The sequence below is a fragment of the Pezoporus occidentalis genome, unplaced genomic scaffold (genome assembly GCF_034315485.1).
Source record: "Pezoporus occidentalis ecotype Australia unplaced genomic scaffold, CSIRO_AGI_Poc_V1 ctg265, whole genome shotgun sequence".
NCBI lineage: Eukaryota > Metazoa > Chordata > Aves > Psittaciformes > Psittacidae > Pezoporus > Pezoporus occidentalis.
In genome coordinates, this window is record NW_026914556.1 from 70,670 (window position 1) to 91,704 (window position 21,035).

Here is a 21,035-nt window from a genome sequence, read left to right on the forward strand (position 1 = left end):
GGCCGCCTCTCCCCCTGCCCGCCCCGGTGCTCGGCGCTGCGGGAGGAGGAGGAGGAGGAGGGATGAGGAGATACGAGGAGATGCTTCCCCGGCGCTCCCTGCCTCCCCAGCGACATCCATCCATCCTTCCCCTTACGGGAGGGCAGCGGCTGGACCACCATAGCCCTGCAGGACACGAAGCCAACCCAGTCTAGACTGCTCCTGTCATAGAATGGTTTGGGTTGGAAAGGCCCTTAAGATCATCCACTTCCAACCCCCCTGCCATGGGCAGGGACACCTCACCCTAGGCCATGTCACCCAAGGCTCTGTCCAACCTGGCTTTGAATGCTGGCAGGGATGGAGCATTCACCACTTCCTTGGCCAACCTGCACCAGTGCCTCACCACCCTCACAGTAAAGAACTTCTTCCTTATATCCAATCTAAACTTCCCCTGTTTAAGTTTTAACCCATTACCCCTTGTTGTACCAATGCAAGGGCAAAGCTAAGGTGTAGTGTCCATGGGCTTCTTGGATATATAGGAAGAGGTGGATTCCTCTCCACACCCCAAAGCTTCCCAACACAACAGACAAGGGTGTGAGCCACACAATCCAGGTGGATCCCCGTCAATGGCAGTGACAAGAGCTAGCCATCTCTCCTCCATGCTGGTTTTCATTAGGGGTCTCACAGCTGGCAAATCTCATGTCCACAAGCAGCATTTGCCCGCATGCAAAACAACAAATCATAGAATCCCAGCATCATAGAACCCCAGGTTGGAAAGGACCTTAAGGGTCATCTGGTCCAACTTGCCTTGGCAAAGCATGACCTAGTGCAGATGTCCCAGCACCCTGTCCAGTTAAATCTTAACAGTGTCCACCACTTCGCTGAGGACAGGGGTTCATCCACAGTGTTGGCTTGATCTGCATGTGGTTCTGCCCTAAGCTTCCTTTAGGTTCTGCTTCTTTTCCTTTACTATGCTGGCACATGCCCAATGTGACAATTGACAGAAATGGGAATTCATTTTAGTCTTGTGGCAACCCTTTAATCTCAAACTTGCCACTGTGAAACCAGCCCTGAGGTTCACTCAGAAGCTGCTCCATGGAGCAATCAGTGGTTTCAGGTGTTAGGGCCAGGGCTCCAGCCACACTGGAGGGGTGGATCCCTGCCTCTATGCCCAACAACTGTTCTTTTCTAGGACTGTGCTTCTGCAGCAAATCTGTCCCCATCAGTCTGAGACCCTCAGAGAGGCTGAAATTCCCTCAAGTATCATGAGTCACCTGTAAGGAGCTCTTATAGGGAGAGATTGATCATTTCCAACCAGAGAGCAGAGGCAGCAGCTGATCTCAGACCTGTCCAGCCCCAGCTGGCCACAGACATCCTCAGACTCCTGCCCATCCCCATGATCATCCTGCAATATCCAGTCCTTACCTACCTCCTTTCTCCTGCTCAGCTCCACAATGGCATCATCTGTAGTTAGGATGTAGAAATGTAGCACCCCTACTACCCAGCTAAAGCTGCAACTATAGACAGACATAGAATCATAGAATAGTTAGGGTTGGAAAGGACCTTAAGATCATCCAGTTCCAAGCCCCTGCAATGGGCAGGGACACCTCACACTAGACTGTGTCATCCAAGGCTCTGTTCAACCTGGCCTTGAACACCACCAGGGATGGAGCATTCACAACCTCCCTGGGCAGCCCATTCCAGTGCCTCACCACCCTTACAGTAAAGAACTTCTTCCTTATATCCAATCTAAACTTCCCTTGTGTAAGTTTTAACCCCTTCCCCCTTGTCCTATCACTACAGTCCCTAATGAAGAGTCCCTCCCCAGTATCCCTGTAGGGACAGGAGGTGCTCCAGTCCCCTGATCATCCTCGTGGCCTCCTCTGGACTTGTTCCAACAGTTCCATGTCCTTTTTATGTTGAGGACACCAGAACTGCACACAATACTCCAGGTGAGGTCTCAAGAGCAGAGCAGAGGGGCAGGATCACCTCCTTCGACCTGCTGGTCACGCTTCTTTTGATGCAGCCCAGGATACGGTTGGCTTTCTGGGCTGCGAGCACACACTGAAGCCGGTTCATGTTACATTTCTCATCAACCCAAGTCCTTCAGCACCTCTACAACATTATCTTCTAGAGGGAGCATCCACATGGCCATGTTGCTCTATGACTCTATGATTTTGCCCTCTTCTCTCTGTACTGGGCCTGTTCCTCCACCACAAGGAACTTCCACCCCACGCTCTGACCTGCAACAAGCTGCTACCTCCTCACCTTGGGTTGCAGTCTGCTCCGTGCACTGATGTTCTCTGGTGACAAAGAAGCTGTGAGCCACAGCAGGAGCTGCAGGGCCACCACCAAACATTCCTGCCTCTGGGACTGCAAGTGCTTACAGTGCCAGCATCACTTTGAGTGCTACCCAAGCACCACAAAGACAGGCCTGGGTGGTTGGCTGCAGTGAGCAAGTGGAAATTAGGCAGCTTCTCTGGACAAGAATGCTCTCTGCAAGAGCTGCCTTCTCTCCCAGAGAAACCATTAGGCCATCTAGCCCAAACAGTGAATCATCCCATGGCTGTTTTGCTTGTGTATCATAGCTACATAAATACTTGGAAATCTGGTATCCAAGATTTTTCATGTATCAGGATTATTTAGTGTGAGATTCTAGACTGCGTGTTGGCAGGCACTCCACATTATTACAATTACTGGTGTGATATTATGAAGTCTAAGGCACTCATCTCTCTGCATGAAAATCTGTGGAGTCACCATAGCACACAGAACCCAACACTTAGTACTTGCTGCAAATTCCAAGCATAGAAAAATGGACCAACAGGCGAAGATCCCAGATGCTAAAGAGAGTACACAGGGGATAACACCCAACGGTACAGCAAAACATCTCTGTGCCCAAAGCGTAACTCGACCTCATGCCCTCTTGGCTCCTTCCAACCTCTTCCAGCTCACACTGTTCCCTGCAAATCCTGCTCATTGCCATCACTTCTGACCCACAGTTCTCCTTTCTGTCAGGCAGGCTTGAAGGTGTTTCCTTCTGCTTGGCAAGCATAGCATGGACCGGTTTTGTGTTGCTGCTTTGTAAGCAACTGACATAATCATTACCTGACGTTTGTTGAGGGATCTTAAGCATCAAATATAGACAGCAAGGTAGGCTGGTGATGGAAAACCCAGCCAGCCTGCCAATGTGAATTCAGGAGCTTTACTTAAATAACTCTCTGGGACAGAGAGGGTGAAGGAGAGGAATTCTGCTCTACTGAGTCATCAGTGGAAGGGTGACAATGCCCCCTACCTACTCTTCATGGGCTGTGTCTTAGGATAATGGTCATACGGGCCTGTAAGCTCAGCACAGGCCATCCTGAGCATCCTGGAAAGAGCCTTTGCTTGGAGAAAGCCTTTCCTTTGGTATTAAACCACCTGATACTGATATGAAGAAATAACAGAGAGACATGAGAAGCGTTGAAGCTGGAGGGACAGATATAAATTCATTTACACAGCCAGCTCAGCAGAGATGCTAGTGGAACACTTGGGAACAGCTTTAGCAGTGGAAGAAGGTCAGGCAGTGAAAAATCCTACACAGACTGTACCAGTAAATACTTTGATCTGTTCCCCAAATGACACAATAAAGAACTGTTGTTAATGAAGGCAGAGCCACTATCTTTGCCCTCAGTACTGTGCAGCCTTCTCCTAGCAACTACTTGTCCTGAGCAGTTCACAGCCATGGAGAAGTCAGACCCTCCAACCCCTCTATGTAACCAGATTCATCCCTCTTTGGCCACAGGGAGAGGGGATGTCAGCTCACAGCTGCCAAACCAAGGTTTCTTAGAAGAATTGACTGATATATATGCACAGGGCACTGAAAATAAAAGGTCAGGAAGGAGCAAGTGCAGACAGCTCCTAGCAAAGCATGTCCTCCAATGGATCAAGCCTACATGAGAGGCATTTCAGAATGGCTTGAGAAGAACAGGCAAGCTCAGCAGGAAATGGCCCCAGGTAGAGAGAAACATATCAGACAGGAAACCTGTGGTGATGTTTGGGTGCTGAAGTTGATGTGGAGAAAAAACAAATAACTAAATTAATATAGAAACAAATAAAACACACATGCAACAGCAATGGGCTACGCTATACATACAATGTGTAGCATTGCTACAGTACCTACAAAGTATCGGGATAAGACAGTTTGGTCAGGAAAGAGAAATTCTGCATCCCATCAAGGAATACACACACACACACATATATATATACACATATATAGATACACATACATAGATATTCCGTATCCCATCAAGGAATATACATATACATGTATACACATATACAGATACACATATATAGATACGCTCAGCCTCTTGGAAGAGAAATGTTTGGCCTTCCACCCACTGGAAGAGAATGGCTCATCTCTTGCATTCATCTCCTGACTCTTACTTGGGAAGCAAAAGAAAAACCAAATAAACAAACCCCTAAACCTGTGGACATTTGGAGCAAAACCCCAAGAGGAATGCAGCTCTTGAATAGAGTCATGGAAATGCCCATTTCTGAAACTACAGCTTTACTAATAGATACAGACAGATAGGAAAAGGTTAATCCTACTCTGTAGGAAGTATTGTTAAAGCATGTGGAGCCAGTCAGCATTTTCTGGCTGCCATTTCCATCTTTCTTATTGAACTACGTGCTTCAGAGCTATGGCCATTAGCAAAGAGAGATGAAGAAATGTCTCTTTTGCCTCAGAAGTGGTGTGGTCTGGCATTAGAGCTGGGAACCGTGACAGCCGAGAAGCACTCTTCATCCTCAGTGACTCATTGCAAGAGCTTGGGGGAAACATGGAGACCAGTGTGCTTGAATGTAGCATTTTGCTTTAGGTTACCAAAATAGGTCATCTTAACCCCAAATATTCTAGTACAAACCTCTGCAACACAGAGATCAGCCACTGGTACTTAGGATCTCCAAATATTAAGCTCAGAATGCTCAAGTTGTGCATCAAAAGTGTCTTGTGAGAAGTCTGTTCTTTCCTTCCTGCATCCCCTTCTGTAATTTACAGGGTACAAGATGCCTTTCCCTTGGAATAAATCCATGTGTCTTAGATTAATACATTAGTGGCTGTGAGGCATCTGCAGACCCTCCAGCTACATAGGAAACTATCCCAGTTCAGCATGTTTTCCATTCTATTTCAGAATGAAGGAAGTGCTCAGATTACAGCACTTTATAAACTGATAAAAAAGGGCTGTATCTTGGAGCGGAACTCACTTTTTCAGCCTTAAAAGCCCATAAAGACACTAATAAATTCCCACTGTTATCACAGTACTTCTGGCACTCAGATTAGTCTCCTTGTCCCTTGTTACCTGTTACCATCTTTCCACTTCCTTGTAGTCAAGCACATTCCATGTCCCCAAATGATCTCCCTGTTTATGTTCTGAACACCATGCTATGGACAGCTTGCAACAGAAATGTAAAGGGAAAGGAAATAGCTCAATAAAGATATATGTATGAGCAAATAAACAGTGATCAGAAACCAGCTTGTTGGATGAGAGATCTGGGTGAAATTGTACAGTAGGTAAGAAGAGATGCTGCCTCCTCTCAGGGATGTGATATACAACTCCCTTTTATGAAGCATTCTCCCTCTGGCCCTGCCAGACAAGAACCTACCCGGCTCCTGGAATGATTAAGGGTCTGGAGCATCTCTCATATGAGGAAAGGCTGATGGAGCTGGACCTGTTCAGCCTAGAGAGGAGAAGGCTCTGTGGGGATCTGATCAATGCACGTAAGTATCTAAATGGAGGGTGTCAAGAGGATGGGGCCAGGCTCTTCTAGGTGGTGTCAGGCAATAAGACAAGAGGCAACAGGCACAAACTAAACCACAGGAAGTTCCACCTGGAGATGAGGAAGAACTTCGAGACTGTGGGGTGACTGAGCACTGAAATAGGTTGCCCAGAGACGTTGCGGAGTCTCCTTGCCTGGACACACTCAAGAGCTGTCTGGACACAGTCCTGAGTAAGGTGCTCTAGGTGACCCTGCTGGGGCAGGAAGGTTGGGCTATATGACCTCCAGTGGTCCCTTCCAACATCCATTCTGTGATTCTGATACTCACATATTTGATAAAGGATGCAAACAAAGAGGAAGGCATGCAGCTCACCTATCCTGGCTGGGTGCTGGGAGAGTGTCCGCTTAGGATTCCCTCATGGCAGTCTTGGATCCTCACCATCTTCCTCTTGAGGATTTTCTTCTTTGCAAGAACTCGCTCTCTGAATGTCTGCTGGAGCGAGAAGGCAAAACAGCAGAGATGTTCCCTCCATTAAGGAAAAGAAACTTCTAATATCTGAAGGGGACCTACAAGGATGCTGGAGAGGGACTCTTCATCAAGTACTGTAGTGATAGGACAAGGGGTGATGGGCTCAAACTGAAACAGGGGAAGGTTAGATTGGATATAAGGAAGAAGTTCTTTACTGTGAGGGTGGTGAGGCACTGGAATGGGTTGCCCAAGGAAGTTGTGAATGCTCCATCCCTGGCAGTGTTCAAGGCCAGGTTGGACAGAGCCTTGGGTGATATGGTTTAGTGTGAGGTGTCCCTGCCCATGGCAGGGGGTTGGAACTGGATGATCTTAAGGTCCTTCCCAACCCAAACCATTCTGTGCTTCTATGAAGAACTGCTGTGACTTCTAGTAATAAGGCATACTCTCAAGACTGGAAACCAGCAGCAAGACCAAGGCTGTTCTAGCTTTAAAACAAGCCTTTAGTCATCTGAAAAAGGAAAAGAGACACTTCCAGGGCAAACTGCTGTGGATGGTGCCTACTGAGTCAAGACCAGGGAAGGGTTACACTTTAAATTGGGTGGTGTGTGCCTCTTTGGGCTCCAATTATCAGCTACCACCAGGGAGAAGATCCTGAGCTTTGGTCTGATCCAGTGTATCAGTTCTTTCAGTCTTGTATTGGAAGGATGGGCTTTGATGAATTTCATTACTGTATAGTGTTTAATGGTGACAACAGGACAAGAGTAAATGGACTGAAGGATGACTTCACCATGCTCTTGCCCTTAAAACAGGCACAGAGTGAAAGGAGGAAAGCAATTAAGTGCTAGTGTGAACATTTGCTAAAAAGCTGGAGAGAAATATGGTCAGTGTATGGCCTTGAGGTATCACTGAGGCGCCATGCAGATGGGAGTGCTGAAGATAACAAGAGGTTGTAAATAATGAGTGAAAGGGGCCTCTCATGAGCAAAGAGAGGTTTCCTACAAGGAAACAGTGAAGGAATGTGGAGGAGGCCATTGGTAACCCCAATTAGGTTAGGGGAAAGCTAAAGGATGGCTGCAGACTGGTCTTAAAAGATTCTAGAGACAGGCTGTGTTCACAGATTGATATAATAAAGCATTGAAGGCAGTAAGAGAGGAAAGCAAAGGGAGCTGCTTCACCATTCCTTGCTGAATGGCCTTCAGCCAATTCAGTATTGCAGGCAGGGCTCTGTTTAGCAGCATCCTTTACACAGGTGAAACTACTAAGCCGAACGAATAGACTACCATGGCTTTGCAAAACCCTGCTTTAATGATTGTGTAAGTGCTACTTCACGGTAAGTTTTTAATAAAAAGCTGCTATTGATCTTCAAGATCAATTTAAATCCCAGCACAAAGCAGGATGTGGCAACGTCAGGTTTCAATTTCATGCAGAGCCTCGAGGGAGGCAGAAGTGAAGGCGCTGCACTGGCACATCTGGCAAAGATGCCTTCCTACAGGAGCTGCTCTGAAGTACCTGCAGGTGAGCAGCAACCTCACTGGGAGCGTATTCCCTTCTCCAGGGGTTTTCCCACACTTACACCAGGGCTTTCCTCCTCCTCCCATACACCACAACCCACCTGCCTCTCCCATGTGGGTCCTGTTCTGTTCCTCTCAAGGTTGTGTAAACCACCCACTGCTTTCTCATTTATAAATCCAAAAAGAAATGCTGAGTGTCAAAGGGCAAGGCATATTACAGATGCAGACTCTCATATTACATATAGAATCATAGAATAGTTAGGGTTGGAAAGCACGTTAAGATCATCCAGTTCCAACCCCCTGCCATGGGCAGGGACACCTCACACTAGACTGTGTCATCCAAGGCTCTGTTCAACCTGGCCTTGAACACCACCAGGGATGGAGAATTCACCACTTCTTTGGGCAGTGTGTTCCAGTGCCTCACCACCCTCACAGTAAAGAACTTCTTCCTTATATCTAACCTGAACTTTCCCTGTTTAAGTCTGAACCCATCACCCCTTGTCCTATCACTACAGTCCCTAATGACTGTATTGTAATGACTAATGACTGATCCCCAGCATCCCTATAGGCCCCCTTCAGATACTGGAAGGCTGCTATGAGGTTTCCATGCAGCCTTCTCTTCTCCATGCTGAACAGCCCCAACTTCCTCAGCCTGTCTTCATACAGGAGGTGCTCCAGTCCCCTGATCATCCTCATGGCCTCCTCTGGACTTGTTCCAACAGTTCCATGTCCTTTTTATGTTGAGGACACCAGAACTGCACACAATGCTCCAGGTGAGGTCTCACATGAGCAGAGTAGAGGGGCAGGATCACCTCCTTCGACCTGCAATCATGAACATTCAATTCCACCATACTAAGCTAGTTCCAGTTCTATTTAATTCAGGGGAAAGGATGTCAGTGAAAATATGCCTCTTTTCATGGACAAGATACACAAGTAATTTTTTCCCTGCAGTCAGGGTATATGAAAAACCTGCACTATCATCCTGCTGCTCTCTCATTACATGGCAGTTGCAACAAGAATTAACTGTCTTCCCAGGGACAAAAAATGGCTAAGCTCCAAAACTGAAATGGAAAAAAACAGAATCCAAACAAACACCTGAGAAGCTTCAGAATAAAGATGACAGAAATATACACCCACTGTGATAAGGGTTTTCAAATCACCTTCTTTAGGCTATTTATAGAGGACCCCATCCCTATGAACATTGCTCCCTTCTGAAGACTTGCAAGATCTCACTTTAATGGCACTATTAATGAGACCAGATATTGGTTTCTTGGCTAGTATCTGCTTACAAAGGGCAGAGTGATGCAGCAGTAGCATACAGAGCACTGCCAGCATCTGGTACTGGGAAGTGTTAATATTCTACACCATTTCTGAACGATGCATGTCTGACTGAGCAGAGCAGTAGTAGTTTTTCCCCATAAATAGTGATCCAGTCTACAGCTGAAAATGGAAATTTGGACTCCTACAAGTCTGGACTTCAATCCCACAAACTGCTCTATAATGAAGGGGAAAAAAGACAACAGCCAACTGCTAAAAGGAAAGGAGAAAAGCCTTTGTTCTCCATCTCCATTTTCCATATCAGTCTCCAGCCAGAATGCTGCAAGGTCCAACCTCTTGAGCTGCTAAGAGAAGCATTTGCAAGCACATGTTTTCCCTCCCTCTTCCCCCACACTCCACTAAAAGACTCTTAATTAAACCTGATACAGGTGATGGATTGTTTTCTGTCCTCTCTCCTCCCTCACAGTCCATTTCAGCCAACCTCTATTGAAAATGCTTCCAGCATTTATTGCAGCTCAGAGATTCTCCAAGTGCCACTGAAACGAAATGGACCAAATAAAGCCAGTGAACAGCAGTGCCAACAGCAGGATTGAGAAGGTATATTATAACCCATGAGAAGTGTGGCAGGAAATCATAGTCTTCCCAGAACTACCCTGAAACCAGTTAGGGCACTGATAAAGGTGTTGCTTTAGCAACAGGGAGCATTCTCTGAGACAGCTACACAAGTATGTCCTCAATAGACAGGAGGTGATTTCCAGTTCATGCTGAGCTCCACACCTGACTTTGTAGAATAACTGAATAATTTAGGCTTCAAGTAGCCTGTAGAAGTCATCGAGTCCAAGCTCCAGCTCAAAGCAGGGTCAGCTTTGAAGTTGCATTACACTTGTCTCCAGCTCATATATTATAAAGTAGACTAGACATGACTTTGCGAGCTGCAGATGTTGCAGTACAGTGGGACATGAAGTAGTTTTAACCTTATAACAGGTCTGCAGAACTGGTGTGGTAGGCAGAGACCTGAAAGTGCCTTAGCACTGAAGTTGTCTTCCCTGGTGGCAGCAGCACAGAGCTACCAGAGCTCTGTGCAACAGGCTGTGTTACAAAGCTCTTACTGGTGACAGCTGGGTCAAGACATCATTCTTTTGAATGGAGAACTGGCTCTGCAGAAGTCAAGTGCATTCCTTCTATTCACCATAGGCAAGAGGATTTCAGACCCTGGTTTTGGCATCTAGTAAGCACACATGGAGGGCAGCTGCAGCCATTACTTAAAACTTAATCCTTGTAATACCCTTTGTTAATCTAACTACAATGATCAAGTGGCATGGCACATATTCAGCATATTCATAGGGTGCAGGTTAGATGACCAGGATTACCTGCTGACAATGGTAACACTACCCTGTATTTATTCAGCAGTTCTCTGAAGAACAGAAGGTACTTTTTAAAGGTGGGCAAATATTTGTTAATCCCAGAGAAGAAATTGTAAGTGCAAAGAGGTTAAGCAGTAACCCCAGTTCCACACAGTGAACCAGTAGCAATAACCCTATGCTCTACCAGAGCCATAGGTTGATATGACCTGCTCAGAAAGTCCTAACAATCACAGCACATCCTGTTTTCTTATGCTAAATCATAGAATGATAGAATGGTTTGGGTTGGAAAGGACCTTAAGATCATCCAGTTCCAACCCCTTGCTTACAAAGCAACATTTCTACTGCCAGTTAAGTCTCCATTTTCACCACACCCTTTCCTTTAACTTTGGAAAAGTCTACAGAGATTATATTTGGGGAGCAAGCACAGAGTTTATGTGGTAAACCTAGAGAAGGGTTGTTCTTCCCCTTGCACTGCAGTGTGTCTAACACACCGTGCTATGGAATAGTCAGATGTCAGCATTCTGAACCATTTATCACTTATCTGCTGTCTTTTACAGCCTGTCTTAATAAAGGACTAGTCTGCATTGTATACAAACACTGTTTAAAACACTCTTATAAAATAATGAACTTTAAGAATAAAGCTTTCCTTTTCCCCCCTCTTTAAAAGATCCTTTATAGCCACAACCCACTCCAGTGATTCCTGTCTTTAGATATTATTCTTCTAATGTTCGTAAGGTCATTTGTACCACTGGAAACCTGTGCACCCTGAACACACACTGCACTGCTCATTAATGCTTCATAGGAGCATTCACTTGCAGTGGCTCTCAATAAAGACAGAAAAAAATCAATGCCTACCTACTCTGGGCTACAATGTGTAACTAAAGAGTAGCACAGACAACACCCTACCTTCTGCTGGTATCTAGTTCAGCATTTATTCTGCAAGACAGTGGGGAACAGAAGTCAATAATCAGGGACCTCTACAGCAAATGAGTAAGATCAGACATCTCTGAGGGATAATTTGTCCCACTTATTCTAGACACTTATTTTAGCATGAGCCTCCTTCTGGAGATGCTTCTCTTCATTCCCTGCAGAGTCAGCCAGAGTAAGACAATGAGATGCTCGCTGGTGGATGAAGTTTATTAAATGGGTATTTTTTGTACTGGCAGTTTGTGACCTACATGTTGTACAAAGCGAGGCACATCCTACCCCTGCTGCAACCAGAGGCATAATGCACATCACCTCAGTGGTGTGAGTCAAGGAAACCAACACCTCACATATAACCATGTCTCTAAAATTCACACTCATCCAATCACTTGCTGGTTTGGTTTTCCCAATGCTGCATTTATAAAATCCCTTTCAGGTTTTATTTCTATCATATAAAATAGTTTTCTACTTGCTTTTGAAACAAATCCATCTCCTGCCATCCCAAGGTATGGGACATACAGGTTTTAAACTACTCCTCATTGTTTATGTGTCCAAGTTCGCTGGACAACAGAGACAGTCTGGAGTAACTTGGCTCTTATGTTCTCATTAGAAATCTGCATTTCTACATTTTACTCTGTGAATAGGAAATAAGAATCAGAAGCAGCACAAGTTCCTCTGCAAAGGAAACTGGGAAACGACACTCCCATTTGTTGGACAACTGCAGTTAGGTAATTATGCTATTCAGGGCATTAGATATTGGGAAGCAAGAAAAGTTCAGTTTTGCCTTCTTATGCTTTTAGAAGAGTTGAGGGACAAGACAGATCGGAATCTGCCTCTTTGGAGAAGACAAGGCTGACATATGATCTCTGGGAACAATCAGTGGATGAAGTCCCTGGTTTCACTGGAGTCAGGAATTTGCTTTAGAATTACTGTTTCATTTTAGGCACAAACCTCTACTTCCAAAGCCTGTGGTTTGCAGAACAGCCATTAGCTTCTGACAACTGTGAAGAGAAGTGGTTAGGGAAAAGACACTTAAGTTTCATTGACAGGTAATTGACTTGGGGAGCTTTACAGAGAGGAGTAGGGAATTACTAAGTACTTTACAATGATAAATACAGGGAAACACTCTGCAATTACCAGTGTCAATACCCAGCTGTACCACAGGCTATAGCTTGGATATTCAGTTGCTGTCTCAGTGGCCTTGGAACTGCCCAGTGCTCCCCTGGCCGTGCTGGCTGGCGTTGAGGAGGAAGAGCTGAGACTGAAGGCACATCAGGAACCACCTCTAACTCACACCTGTACCTAGTTTTTACCTGCATTTGTTCTCTCTAATGAAGGTGCAGAGAAAGCACAATGCCCATTCCCAATTTCTGGCCTGAGAGTACAAGGAAGGTGAAGGCAGTGTGAAGGCAGAGGTGTGCTAGCTGCTTTGATTTTGCTTTTAATGTATTTTACTCAAAATCTCTCCTCGTGCATAGTATTTCTTTCATTTCATTTTATCTGAAGCAGATGACTCAATCCCAGTTTAATATGAAACATCTTCTGGGAAAAATTCTTAGCATCTGCTTTACAATCCTGCTTTTTTCCTCCCTGGCATTAGGCAGCATAAACACTTATGAAGTTAAAATGATGTTTAATTAGTAACTATAATATTCATCATCTTTCAGGTGCACAACACAAAGCAATTCAAGAGAATGATTACTGTTATCCCATCTTACAGAGAAATGAGGTGAATTCAATTATCTGCCTATTGACACACTTAGTGTTAGATTCCAGATGTGGCTGCTTCCAGTTCTGTGCTGAACCAACTGGGTCACGTTTAGCAATATACAATTGTACAAAATCCCCACTTCTATATTCACCAATATCTGGATCTGCACAATGTGCAGAATTAAAGAACTTAAACAAAAAACTTACTTCTCAGTTGACCCTTGCTATGAAAAGACACTGTATTTTCCTAATGGAATCAGTTACTACGCAAGCAGGTAAAACACACTATGTTCTCTGTTAAATAACCACCTTCCAGCTCAAGGAAAGTTGAAGGTAAGTGGCAGGACAAAACAACTCGAGTCAAGAAAGCCAGTGTTCCCTGCAGGGACTGGAAGGATTTGTAGTGCATCATGTAAGACTCAAGTACATGCAGCCTACCCATCAATATCACTCTTGAGTGTGTTCTTTCTATCAGAGTAAAAAGGCTTTGGACAAGGGGGAATGGCTTTAAACTAACAGAGAGCAGACTGAGATGAGCTCTTAGGCAGAAGCTCTTCCCTGTGAGGGTGCTGAGGCGCTGGCCCAGGGTGCCCAGAGAAGCTGTGGCTGCCCCATCCCTGGCAGTGTCCAAGGCCAGGTTGGACACAGGGGCTTGGTACAAGCTGCTCTAGTGGAAGGTGTCCCTGCTGGTGGCAGGGGGTTGGAACTGGATGAGCTTTAAGGTCCCTTCCAACACAAACCAGTCTGGGATTCGATGATTCTAGGAACACACATTCAAGAACAACCAAAAATTCCTGTCCAGATTGTACATACTCATAACTTAAAACAACCACTACTTCTCCCCATATTCACCATTTTGCCATAAACTACATTAAATTACCACAGCTGAAAGTGTCTCAAATACATTCAAGAGAATACACATGTGGTTTTGAAAAATCCACAGCAGCACTGTGAATTTTGTCCATATGATCCTAGAAAAGCATGTAGCAGGGCAGTTCAATACAAGAAAACTCTATTATAAAGAAAAGTATAAATGTAAGAAATCACCCAGTGTAGGATTCGCTGACCTGACACCTACACATGCCCAGGAGCCTGCGCTGCTCAAATTCTCCATTGGATCCTCAAGAGAAAGGTGTAACTGTTCTCCCAAGGAAAAAGTTTCATCTTTGTTTAAAAGAAAGAGCAGGAAGTACTTGTAATAAACTTCCATATCCTCTTTGGCACTGGCACTGGACAATGTAAAGGCTGAGCAGTCTTTGCCAAATCCAGGTTATGTTCTTTCAAGGATGAAAGAGCCTGGACAGTATTAAGTAGCAGAAGATGAATTGCATGACATGATTTCAGTTTGTTGTGAGGCTTTTGGAGGTAAAGTGAATTAACAAAGCACAATTCTCCTCAGTTCATTAACCAATGTTGCTCAAAGTTCATTCTGTAGCTTCACCTAACTTCCAGTGGCTCTTCTTGTACATGGGTAGCAGCATCCCCGACACATTCCTGCTGTGCCGGTGGGTTCTAAGACGTGATTCAATTATATCCATCAATATATTATTAATTTGCATTCTTTCATTAAAGAATCATGCCCTCAGCCCTTTGAATTATTAACTGATAATGTATTAACACCTGAGGGGAAAGGGCTTTTTTCTTCCCAAACAGACCTTCTCCATCTGGAGCAGCCAAGGAAAACCAAAATCAGCATGTACTTGCTAACCACACTTTCTGCCTATATATATACTTCTATGTTTGTGGTTATTCTTTAAAGGTTGTTGCATCACTCAATCTATAAATACCTGCTTCACTTTAGAATGAATCTGAAAAATGTCAAATCCAACCCCCAGGCAATACTTCACATTCAATTAAATAGTGAAATCATTGTTAGATTAAGAGTCAATTAAAATTTAACAGATGATCCTGATTTATCATCCTAAACGTCTTCTTCTCACAGTTTCCTGCTCCTACAGTTGTGATAGCAAATCTACATCCTACTAACTCATAGCTAGCAAAAGAAAAGCAAATCAATCCCCACTGCAGGATATGGCAGTAGCAGAAAAGAGCAAGTTCAGTGTTTCCTATGGAATTTTTCCTTCAGTGAGTCAACTTAATTGTATAGCATGATAATGTGCTTTGTGTCAAAACACTCTCCTTTAGCTTCAGACAGGGAGACAATAGTAACTTATGTAAGACATAAAGTATTTTGACTTATGGTAAAGAGATAAGCACAGAAAAAGGAGCTGGAACTAGTCCTGCTAGTCTGGCAGAGCTGATCCATGGGAGGTGTGCCTATGTAACACGACTGTACATGAGGAAAGAGCTAACACAGCTTTCTTCTTTTCATGCTCCGACTGGAGCTAGATTGAACAGGAATAGTAACTGATCTCCTTTAGCTACTTAAGGAGTAATTAAGCTACACCAATTTGTATTGAACAAGAAAGCTTTTGGTAGTGTGTTATCACTCATTCTTTAGCACCATATCTCAAGATGTACTGGAGAAATGAAACTGTTGGGTATCTCCCAAAGTCCCATGACTGGTTATCAGGGCTGGTATGTGACCATAAGCACTTTCAAGCTTTAACTGCACATCTTTACACCTTCATCATTTATTATTAGAAGATAAAGGACTTCACATACTTTTTCTGTGCTTGTCCAGCATCCTACCCAAAGGGGCTTGGACCAAGGATGAATACCTTTAAATGTCACTACAGTAGAGATTTACAGCATCCATAATACCTTGCACTGATCATTGTGTGCTGCAACTGCACACAAACCTGTAGCCTTACCTTGGAAATGCAGTAAGAGAGCCCTGAAAAACCATCTGTCCCCACTTAGCACAGAAATCATCCTCTGAGAACATGGTGCTATGATATTTAATGTTAGCTTCAGGCTCTGCTCTGAATAAAATGTCTCTTTCTCGCTTGGTGATAACAAATATGTAGTTAGTGGGAGACCAATTTCAAAGCACAAATACTTGAATACCACATCCAGATTTTAGATGCACAGAAGGAGGCTTAAATGCCTGAATGTGGAAATCTTTAGGTCTTGATAGTTATAAAATTGGCTATTGAGTTTTACTGCCTGTTGTTAAATTCCAATTTCTCTGCATCCAAAGTCCTCTTACACTTCTTTCCTAGTGATACCATGCACAAAAGAGAAGTATTGTTCCTTAATGGCGGCTGAAAGGAAGAATTTATTTAAGTGTGTTCTGCAGCTGCTGCTTAAAGAGCACCTGTTTGCAGAGATTCCTCCTTTCTCAGATGGGAGCTAAAGGTTTATCTATTAGTAGCTCAACCCAGTAGGCAGAGCTTCTTGCAGGCATAAGAACAGGTCAAAATCTGCTGCTTTGTAGGCTTATCAGTTCTGCATCTTGACAGCACTAGTTTGATTGGCATCTTCTTCTTGAAAAGTCTATAATCCAGTGTGAGATAGCTGCATGTGTGCTGTTATCACAGTTGTTAGCTTGAAAGTTATTACTAAACATCTGAGATTTCTCTTGACACACACACACAATTTTTCTAGTAGATATTGGTTTTAGTGCAGGCTGTTGTGAGTGGTGATGAAATAATCAGGTCAAAACCCCAATAGTTTTCTATAATAATCCAATAAATAACCCCATTTCTTTTTCTGTATTGTACAATTCAAATCCTAGGAAATGCATTCTGGAACTGTGCTTGGAATGGCTTTAACCTGCCAGAGGGGACACTGAGATGAGCTCTTAGGCAGAAGCTCTTCCCTGGCAGTGTTCAAGGCCAGGTTGGGCACAGGGGCTTGGAGCAAGCTGCTCTAGTGGAAGGTGTCCCTGCCTGTGGCAGGGGTTGGAACTAGATGAGCTTTAAGGTCCCTTCAACACAAATCGTTCCATGGTTCTATTTAGTTCATTTTCAAGGTCATTAATGGACTATGTCACTGTAGCTATCACCCTGTGCTTGCTCTTACTCTTGGCCCCCTAGGCCAATACATACCCAAAGCATCACATTTTAAAACATCTTTGATCAATCTTCATGCTCCTCTTTGCACGCAGGAGCTGCTCATTCGAAAAAAACTCACACTGTTGTCTTTCAAGTCTCTCCTTAAAGCTTTCCTTTATTCCGGTGCTAACGGAAAAGATAAATCACCATTAGGCAAGTGGAATGCTACCAACAGTTTGATCTATTGTATTGACTAATATTGCTTCTTTATTGCCTAACATCACTCTTCCTCTATGTATTAATCAGCTACGCTTTGAGGCAATGTGTTTCAGATATATAAAAACTCAGAGATTTAAACAAGGATTAGTACACAACACCTATATAGCATGATTGTAAAGCTGCTGTTACAACAGCCTAGTACCTACAACGAAACAAGTAATGTGGTAGTTTCACATGTAGCTTGCCTTATACAATATCTTATCACAAATTCCATGTTGCAGGTCTGGTCTATATATTAACTATCTAAACCTGAGAAGTAAACGAAACTGATTCTCCATTTGGTGTCAAATAATGAGTCTCTCTTTAGGCTACATGCAGTAGCTGATATAAGTGACTCATCTTCTATTACTCACTTTTACTTGTTTGTTTTCCCTAGCAATAATGCTACACATTACTAGTTTCATCTTATGGCTACAAGTCACGGATGCTAGAAGTTATCAGAGGAATTGGGCTGCCGGATTTCCATGGTGTGAATGACACACTGAATCACAGAATGGTTTGGGTTGGAAAGGACTTTAAGATATCCAGTTCCACCCCCCCTGCCATGGGCGGGGACACCTCGCACTAAACCATGTCACCCAAGGCTCTGTCCAACCTGGCCTTAACACCGCCAGGGATGGAGCATTCACAGCTTCCTTGGTCAACCCATTCCAGTGCCTCATCACCCTCACAGTAAAGAACTTCTTCCTTATATCCAAACTTCCCATTTAAGTTTTAACCTGTTACCCCTTGTCCTATCACTACAGTCCCTGATGAAGAGCATCCTTCATGGCACACAGAGAATTCTGGATTTCACACATGGATGTGTCTGAATGTAGCAGTAGACAAGTGGTCAGTGGGGAGGCATGAAGGAAACTGGTGGGAAATGCTTTACAGATGCATTTAACACAAGTGTGGGACTGGCTTCTTTGAGAACATGGAGGATGAGACCATAACGTGGCAGGAATGTCCTACCTGCAGCAGATCCCCTGCTGCTGTTTGATGGTGACTTTTGGAGCTCAGACATCTTTTGTGATGGAAACCCAGAGCTGAACATCCACCAGTTTCTAGTCAATTGGATGACTCAACAGCTTCTTGGCCTTGGGTACTTTCTTCATTTCTCCTCCCACATCCTCTGACAATAATGCTCATCCTGTGGTAAAAGATGAGCATGCATCTTGGCATGGCCTGATGCCAACCTCATGGAGTTTAACCATGCCAAGTGCAAGGTCCTACACCTGGGTTGGAGCAATCCCAGGCACAGCTACAGGTTCGGCAAAGAAGAGATTCAGAGCAGCCCTGCAGAGAAGGACTTGGGGGTGTTGGTCGATGAGAAAATGAACATGAGCCGGCTTCAGTGTGCGCTTGCAGCCCAGAAAGCCAACCGCATCCTGGGCTGCATCAAAAGGAACGTGACCAGCAGGTTGAAGGAGGTGATCCTGCCCCTCTACTCTGCTCTTGTGAGACCTCACCTGGAGCATTGTGTGCAGTTCTGGTGTCCTCAACATAAAAAGGACATGGAACTGTTGGAACAAGTCCAGAGGAGGCCACGAGGATGATCAGGGGACTGGAGCACCTCCTGTATAAAGACAGGCTGAGAAAGTTGGGGCTGTTCAGCCTGGAGAAGAGAAGCTGCGTGGAGACCTCATAGCAGCCTTCCAGTATCTGAAGGGAGCCTATAGGGATGCTGGGAAGGGACTCTTCGTTAGGGACTGTAGTGATAGGACAAGGGGGAAGGGGTTAAAACTTGAACAGGGGAAGTTCAGGTTAGATATAAGGAAGAAGTTCTTTACTGTGAGGGTGGTGAGGCACTGGAATGGGTTGCCCAAGGAAGCTGTGAATGCTCCATCCCTGGTGGTGTTCAAGGCCAGGTTGGACAGAGTCTTGGGTGACATGGTTTAGTGTGAGGTGTCCTTGCCCATGGCATGGGTTGGAACTGGATATCTTAAGGTCCTTTCCAACCTTAACTGTGTCATGTGAGGTCACTCAGAATACCACCAGCTACCTCATTACCATATCCTCACTTTAACTACTTGTCCTCTTTACTAGCTTGGCTACTCTTTCATTAGAACACACAGCTCACGCATGAAACCAATGAGACATCTGAGGTGGTGGAAGCCATTTTACTGCAGACACAACCCCATAACCCACATCAACTCCAACCAGAGCTTCTCCAAAGCCCACCATCCTCCCGAGGAACCTCTATCACTACATTACTCTTTCCCCCACCACCCCAGACCCAGCCATACAAGCCCACTTCAGCCACCACTGCACCCCAACAAGATGGCGGCGGGCGCAACTCGCCTCCACCCCTCCCTCGCCATTCCCCCATTCCATTGCGCACGCGCAGACGCGGACCCGGGGGCAGGTGCCGGTCCTGCGCAGGCGCAGAGGCCGTCCCGCAGCGCCCCCGCAGGTGCACCTTGCCACTCCGCGCCTGCGCAGTAGCGCCCCGCATGTGCCCCCTCCCCCTGTGCTATATCTGAGTACGCCGCGAGCTGCACGTATAACCGGACGATTCACGCCTCTTGCCTCCCCAGGATCCTTCCGCCACCTCCAAAAGCGGGCCTTATGGCTTAAGGCTCAGCTCGCCTGAGGCACAAACACAAGCCTTAAGGCGAAAAACGGCCTAAAACATATTTGGTTCTCCACACTTGGCCCCATCTTCGGGCTCTCCGTCAACGTGGGCGTGCGGGAGGACTCCTTCCTTCGACGCTTCGCGGAAGGATACTACCCCTTTTTTGTGATCCGCCATCTGCTGAGCAACGGTTTCGAGGCGTGGCCGAGCTCGCGGGCCCCGCCCCTTTAGGCCAATCACAGCGGGAGGCTTGCCTTTAGCCCCGCCCCGCTGCCTCGCTACAGCCAATAGAAACGCTGTATGGAGCGGCGGGGGCCGGCTGCGCGCCGGGGTGGGGAGCGGGCGGGAGGGCGCGCTGCTGAGGGGCCGGGCAGTGCCGCGCTGCGGAGCGGCTGCCGGCGGGGCCCTTCGTGGAGAGCGCGGGCCGGGGCCGTCTGACCCACGGCGGGGTGCGCCGGGTGGCGGCAGGGGCTGGGGAGGGGGAAGCAGGTGAGGGTAAGGGCAAGGGCATAAGGAGAGGGGTGTTTGAGATGAGCAGGAGCGGGTGTTGGTGACGCGGAGAGGCGTCCGGAAGGAGCTCGGCCGGGCCGCTTGTTCCCCTGCGTTCTCTTCAGCTGCCGCCCCCCGTTTCGGCTCTTGGGAGGGAGGGAACAAAGAGGCGGCGGGGCTGACGAGGAGGCAGGGAGACTGTCGGCAGCCGTGGGGATCTTCGGGAGCTGCACTGCAGCAGCTTGTGGTGTTTCCTTGCAGCCAGCCCCACTGAGGCAATGATTAACAGGACCGTGGGCATCCTGCGGGTGTCCGAGGGCTCGGCTTGAGCCGCTTGGGAAGAAGCGGGGGAGGGAGGGGACGGGGAGAGGGTGAAGGAAAGCAACGCATCTCCCGGCCCCAGCGGCTCCCCGTGAGGGAAGGCGGGCGGGGGGCTGCCAGCTGACGGCCGCCTCCGTTGGTCTTGGTTTGGTTTCTTATTCTTCTCCTTCATCGGTTTCTGCTCTGGAGGTCTCCCAATGAGTTAAAATGGTGCTGAGGCTCGAGGGGAGCTGGTCGCTGCTCGTGGGGAAGAGGTTCCTCAGCCTCTCGGAAGAAGAGGACAGGTCGTGGGATACCAACCGCATCTTGGAATGGCCCTGGAAGTCAGGCAGGATCCGAGCAGTTTCCCATACGGATATATCCAAACAAGACCTGAAGGTAACCGGGAACTTTCAAAGACACCTGCTTAAACTAAAGCGCTTACCCTGTGACCTGGAAATTCGTGTGGGTGTGTGTATATACACGCTGTTGTTGGGGGAGAGAAGTTGTCTTGGTCAA

At 46.1% G+C, this 21,035-nt stretch overlaps 1 protein-coding gene across 5 annotated transcripts in view; it reads left to right on the forward strand.

Moving 5' to 3' along the window:
- Positions 1-20,196: 20,196 nt before the first annotated feature.
- Positions 20,197-21,035, forward strand: part of KDM3A (lysine demethylase 3A) — a 35,306-nt gene continuing 34,467 nt past the window's right edge. For 2 of the 5 annotated variants that reach the window (XM_062624294.1, XM_062624295.1), the window contains exon 1: positions 20,649-20,915. In XM_062624294.1, the coding sequence (XP_062480278.1) occupies positions 20,745-20,915 (171 nt within the window). In that variant the 5' untranslated portion in view covers positions 20,649-20,744. Of the gene's footprint in view, positions 20,217-20,648; positions 20,916-21,035 lie in introns of those variants that run through there. The other 3 variants (XR_009965913.1, XM_062624292.1, XM_062624293.1) reach the window with 2 other exon arrangements.